This window comes from Myotis brandtii, unplaced genomic scaffold (assembly GCF_000412655.1).
Source record: "Myotis brandtii unplaced genomic scaffold, ASM41265v1 scaffold157, whole genome shotgun sequence".
Taxonomy (NCBI): Eukaryota; Metazoa; Chordata; class Mammalia; order Chiroptera; family Vespertilionidae; genus Myotis; species Myotis brandtii.
Window position 1 is genome coordinate 3,773,303 of NW_005355708.1, and position 6,174 is coordinate 3,779,476.

General features: G+C 56.1%; 1 protein-coding gene across 1 annotated transcript in view; it reads left to right on the forward strand.

The window, feature by feature from the left end:
* The first annotated feature begins 1,902 nt into the window (after positions 1-1,902).
* KRT32 (keratin 32, type I) overlaps positions 1,903-6,174 on the forward strand; it is a 7,783-nt gene continuing 3,511 nt past the window's right edge. The window contains exons 1-6 of the mRNA XM_005861825.2: positions 1,903-2,434; positions 3,097-3,179; positions 3,335-3,491; positions 4,509-4,670; positions 4,750-4,875; positions 5,602-5,822. Coding sequence (XP_005861887.1) covers positions 1,967-2,434; positions 3,097-3,179; positions 3,335-3,491; positions 4,509-4,670; positions 4,750-4,875; positions 5,602-5,822 — 1,217 coding nt within the window. The 5' untranslated portion in view covers positions 1,903-1,966. The remainder of the gene's footprint in view (positions 2,435-3,096; positions 3,180-3,334; positions 3,492-4,508; positions 4,671-4,749; positions 4,876-5,601; positions 5,823-6,174) is intronic.

Sequence of the window (6,174 nt, forward strand, 5' to 3'; positions counted from 1 at the left end):
CCTCCTCTTTATTCTTTGTGGTACAAGCCTCTTCCAAACCTACCCTGACTCCCTCCAAGATGGAGCACACCAGATCCTGTGCAGAAGGCACTACTATCTACTTTATTAGCTTGTGCTTTTCAACTGTAAAGCTGTTTCCGCTTGGCCAGAGGTCCTCGGCCTTAGCCAAGGCCGATGCCTTTGAAACACCTGGATGCCTGGTCTGAAATCCTGAAATCCTGACTTCGTGGGTCTGGAACAGGCCTGGTGTTGGGGTTTATTAAAGCTCTGCACGTGATTCCAGGGAGCAGCCAGGCTGAGAGCCCTGCTGGCAAGGCCCCTGGGAGTTCAGGGGGCTCAGGGCACCTCTGACATCGACCTCAGTACTGTCTGATCCCCATGGTGTACTTTTTTTAAAAAAATAGATTTTTATTGATTTCAGAGAGGAAGGGAGAGAGAGATAGAAACATCAATGGTGAGAGAGAATCATGGATCGGCTGCCTCCTGCACACCCCACACTGGGAATCGAGTGCCCCAACCAGGAATAGAACTGTGACCTTCCGGTTCATAGGTTGATGTTCAACCACTGAGCCATGCAGCTGGGCTAACCTAACCTTTTCAATTTGCATGAGGAAACTGAGGCCCAGAGAGGTAAAGTGACTTTCCCAAGGTCACACAGCAAGTTAGAAGGTAATAATCTCTCTCTTGACTTTTCTTAAGCAAAGAATTCTGGGAATAGGGCTGGGTGGGGTTTTCTCTTCCCTGCCTCTCCACCTAATACTTCTAGAGATATGTGAAAAACAGGACAAGTGCTTATGCTCCAATATTATGTTGAGAAGATGAAGGAATAGGACGTGGCTACATAACACACACACATTAAACATGACGTGTGTGAGCTGGTGGGTATTGCAGACAAGGACTGAAACCACGGGTCTCACCTGTTGCTTTCTTAAGGAATGTCAAGGCTCCTATGACTGGAGATACCTGTCCCCAGCTCCTGGCGCAGCTCATCCCCAGGCTGCAAAGTGTCACTTCTCAAGGGAGCTGATGCCCCCTGCCTCCCCTCTCTGAGGCCCCGACAGGAGCCCTCCCTGTCCACCATTGCAGAAAGGGAAAGTAGGGCCAGTGCCAGCCTGGCCAACCTCCGTCTCAGCAAACAAGACCCGAACTTGACTTTCATTGCTCACTGCTCCCTGTACGTGAAGCAGTGAGCAATGAAAGGGTGATCCAGAGCCGGTCAAGATAGAGCATCTGCCTCACGGAGATGTCCACGACATTGAAGGTTTTCTCCCCGAGTGGCATTCCCGCATCTTTCTCAACGGTGTCCAGCCGCAAGGCTGTCCCTGGCTCTTAAGGCTTTCTGACTTGAGTTTGTTCTCTTGCCCCAGATATTATTTCTTCCCCTGGGGAGGAAGCTGATCTGTGCTCCGAAGCCTCAGAGGTTCTCTTCCCGACCTGCCTGGATTTCTACCGCTGCCGGTATCGATGCAGCTTCTGTCACCCACACACTTCCTCCTTCAGGGCCAGGCCTCTTCCCACAGGGAACGCTCTCATTAAAAGGAGCGCCCGCCGGCCCATAGACTGTGCCTTTCTCAGGGCCTGAGCAGGCGGGGGCGCGGTGAGCCAAGCCCCGGGGGACACAGGGCCAGGCCACCGTGGTCTCCTGGCAACCCCGCCCTGGTAATGAGGGCCCAGCGTGGAGCCGATCCTTTGAAGATGTGTCCGGAAACTCTCCCCTGGTGATCAATGACAGGAGGCCGGCTTTAGCCAAATGACAAGCTTGGTCTCTTTTATGAGGAAAGGAACTGCTTATTGGAAACCAAATTACAAATTAATTAGCAGCTTCCTCTGAGGCCGAGTGTACACATCAACACCGCTTTCTAGGGCGAGCCCCCTCACTCCAAGGGGATAAAAGGCCCCAGAGGGATGGGGTCTGTAGGTGTTGGCGATCCAGGTAGCTGCAGCTCAGAGAAGGGGCCTCCCCTACATGGCATCCAACTGCCCACCCGCCTCCAACAAGAGCTGCCCCCGGGCCTCCTCTGTCTGCTCCAGCGGCATGAACTGCCGGCCCGAGCTGTGCCTGGGCTACATCTGCCAGCCCATGCCTTGCGTGCCTTCCGTCTGCATGCCCACCACCTACCGGCCGGCCGGCTGCCTCTCCAAGACCTACCTCTCCAGCTCCTGCCGACCCAGCGGCTGCCGGCCCGCCGCTGGCATCTCCAGCACCATGGGGACCTGCAGCTGGCTCTGTGAAGGGACCTTCAATGGCAGCGAGAAGGAGACCATGCAGTTCCTAAATGACCGGCTGGCCAACTACCTGGAGAAGGTGCGGCAGCTGGAGCAGGAGAACGCCAGCCTGGAGAGCAAGATCCAAGAGGCCTGCCAGTCTCCAGTGCCCACCATGTGTCCTGACTACCAGTCGTATTTCAGGACCATTGAGGAGCTGCAGCAGAAGGTGAGGGCGGGCGCTGAACAGACCGGGAAGGCAGCTGGAACGGCAGGCATCTAGATTGGAATCTCATCGCTTACCAAGCTATGTTCAGGGAAAAGAGGCTTCCCCAGGGCACAGAATGATCTCATAATTGGAGCACCCAGCCAGAGCCCTTAATGTGGAAAGGGGCCTGGGATGTAGTCTCCATTGCATGACTTTGGGAGGTCCCTTCCCTTCCCTGGGCCTCAGTTTCCCCATCTGTAGAATGGGGATAATAATGGTCCTTACCTAATGGGGCTGCCAAGAGGATTCCCTGAGTTGATGCAGGTCAAGCGCTGAGCACAGCCCCTGGACCGGGGTGGGTTTTCAGTAAATGTTAGTGCTGATGAAGGACCCTTCTAACTGTCCCATGAATGACTTCAGACTTAATGAGAGTCTTTCCTTCCGTGTTGCTCATTGTACCCAGAATGGGGTATTTGGATTTATGCAGACCCAGGTGCTTAAGAAATAAATCTCATGTCTTTAAGGACGAGCAGTTCACTAAAGTACCACCCCCCTCCCCGAGTTCCAGGGAGGAGGGGCTTCTGTAGCGATGGCTGCTAGGCTGCTGAGCCCCTCAGCTACCGTCTTCTCCTCGCTTGGCTTCTTATCCTGGACTGACCCCCTCTGTGTGCTTCGGCCTCCAGGTTCTGTGCACCAAGGCAGACAACGCCAGGATGGTGGTGCACATCGATAATGCCAAGCTGGCTGCCGACGACTTCAGGACCAAGTGAGTTTGGCCCCGGGGATGGGCGCCCTCTCTCCCCGCACATGCTCGGGGGCAGCTTTCCATTCACTTCATGGAGAGTTGGAGAAGTGCCAGCAGTTCAAGGACTCCCCTGGTTTCCGTCTCCACCCCTCACTGTTGACCCTGTCCTTGTGCAGGTACGAGACGGAGCTGGCCCTGCGGCAGCTGGTGGAGGCCGACACCAACGGCCTGCGCAGGATCCTGGACGAGCTGACCCTGTGCAAGGCCAACCTGGAGGCCCAGGTGGAGTCCCTGAAGGAGGAGCTGCTCTGCCTCAAGAAGAACCACGAGGAGGTGAGCCCGGAAGTCAGGCAGAAGCAGAACGTGGGAAATACGTGGGGCTTCGGGTCGGACCGACGTGGGTTGGAATTCCCAGGCCTGCCTACCACGTGTTGTTTCTGTGACTTTGCCCAGTGCCTTTAACCTTTCTGAGCCTCCTTATCTATAAAAAGGAGCACCCGTCGGGAGCAACACTATCAGACAGGGTTGCTTTGAGAATTCAGTGAGGTCTGGGGCTTGAAACACCTGTCCCTGGGTCGGTGCTCAGAAACGCTAGCCATCTTCTCTGCACTCCCTGGACTTGCGTGACTGCCAGGTGCTTTTCCACGGCGTTTGTTTTTCTCCTGAGAGCCAAGCTCCAGGGGCCGGTTGGTGCACTGGAACCCGGGGGTTGTGTTCTGGAACCCACACCTGCCCGTCTCTGCCAGGCTGGACTGCTGGGTGCCCCATGTCTTCTCAGGGACAGTTGAACTGCCGTGGTTTCCTTCCTTCTGTCCCCATCTTCCTCTTCCTTCTTCTCTTCTGTTTGCATCTAATAGGCTTAATCCACGAGCCTCAGGTCAGCCCTTTCTGGCTTTCCCTCCTCTCCTGCAGGTCCTGGCGGGAATGCTGAGCGCCCACCCGAGCTCTGGTGTTTTTCCCTCCTTCCCTAGGTTGACTCTCAACCTCTTGACTTGGCACTTGAAAGAACAAGTGTCTCTGAGTCCTGGCTGGGTTTCCTTAAGTGTAAAGTAACAAACCGCACGTATTTGCCAAGTGCCCTAAGGTACCTGACTCATCCCACCTAATCAGGGAACTGGGGCCTGAACCAGAAGCCACTAATGAGGCGCTATCGCACATGCTGGAGCCTCAGTGACAACTTTCTCTCCTTGGCAGCCAAGCCTGCGGAGGCGCCTGCTCTAACTTGGCCTTGAACCAAGTGAAGCCAGGCTTTTGCTGCCCCGCTTCCCAGATGAACACGCGGGGAGGGTGGCCGGGTGAGCCCCGAATCCCACAACTTCACACGTGCCTGGGGCTCTTGCTCTTTTTCAGGAAGTCGGCACCCTCCGATGCCAGCTTGGGGACCGCCTTAACATTGAGGTGGACGCTGCGCCCCCTGTGGACCTGAACAGGATGCTGGAAGAGATGCGGTGTCAGTACGAGACGGTGGTGGAGACCAACCGCAGGGACGTGGAGGAGTGGTTCAACACGCAGGTGGGCCTCTCGCCGGCGGGCGGCCTCCCCAGTGTCCCCGCGAAGGCACTCCCAGCCTCTCCTGTCTCCCCCCTTGCAGATGGAGGAGCTTAACCAGCAGGTGGCCACCAGCTCTGAGCAGCTTCAGACCTACCAGTCGGACATCATTGATCTGAGACGAACAGTCAACACGCTGGAGATCGAGCTGCAGGCCCAGCACAGCCTGGTGAGCGCCCCTGGTGGGGAGCACCTCTTCCGCAGCTCAGCTGGCACTGAGCATAGGTGTGGGCATCTCAGAAGGAGGAGGAGGAGGAGGTGGAGGAGGAGGAGGAGGCCCAGATGCAGCTACCGGGGATGCTTGCCCAGCTGACCTTTCTTGGAGGGAGGTTTCTCCCAAGACCCAGCTCAGAGATAAAACGGGTGACCCAGATCTGACATGAGTTAGGTGGCTGCGATCAAAAATGACTCCTCGAGAACGCTTGTTCTCTGCTTAGCCTGCCCTTCCAAACCCGTGCTTCCCCACCTGCGAAGATTTAAAGAACCAAATGCCCAGGTTCCTCCCCAGAAGAATGAAATCAGAGTTTCTGGAGGCGGGGCCTGGGCCTGGGTGACTCTAACGTGCAGCCAGGGTTAAAGACCACTGTTCCCAATGATGCCTGAGGGAAGGAGCCCGGTGAACCTCAGACCCGAAGCCTGAAGACAGACTCGGGTTGGAGAAGGAATAGGGGTTTAGGATCATACGGACCTGTGTTCAAACCCTGATCCGTCACTTACCAGCTGCTTAACCTTGAACAAGTCACTTGGCCTTTCTGGGCTTTAGTTTCCACAGTGACTCAGGTAAAGAGGGGTCATTCTCAACCCCCAAGAGAGACTTGGCTCTTTCTGGCTCTTCCTGAGTCAGGCCGTGGAACATAGATCTGTTCCTCATAATTATTTCATCTCCTTTCCTCAGAGGGACTCCCTGGAGAACATGTTGACAGAGACCGAGGCCCGCTACAGCTCGCAGCTGGCCCAGATACAGTGCCTGATCACCAACGTGGAGGCCCAGCTGGCCGAGATCCGCTGCGACCTGGAGCGGCAGAACCAGGAGTACCAGGTGCTGCTGGACGTCCGGGCCCGGCTGGAGTGTGAGATCAACACGTACCGGGGGCTGCTGGAGAGCGAGGACTGCAAGTACGTGGGCCCAGCCGAGGCTGTGCCGGGAGATGCGTGGGAGGGGTGGGGAAGCCACAGGAAGCAACTGGATCTTCTCAGAAGGGAGAACCCTGGCGTAATTAAGAAGGGATTAGGAAGCTGATAGAATCTGAAGAAAGTCAGGCAGGCGTTCATGCCGCCTTCCCTAAACCCGGCCCATTGAAGGTGCTGTTCCATCCCAAGTCAACAAACTCCTTCCAAGGGCCCAGCGTGTGCCAGGCGCCAGGGGAAGACCCAGATGGATGATGATAAGGCATCTGCTCTCAAGTTGTTCCCATCTGTTTAGAGAGCCAGGCAGATGAGCAACTGGAGATCACACTGGGGCCATGGG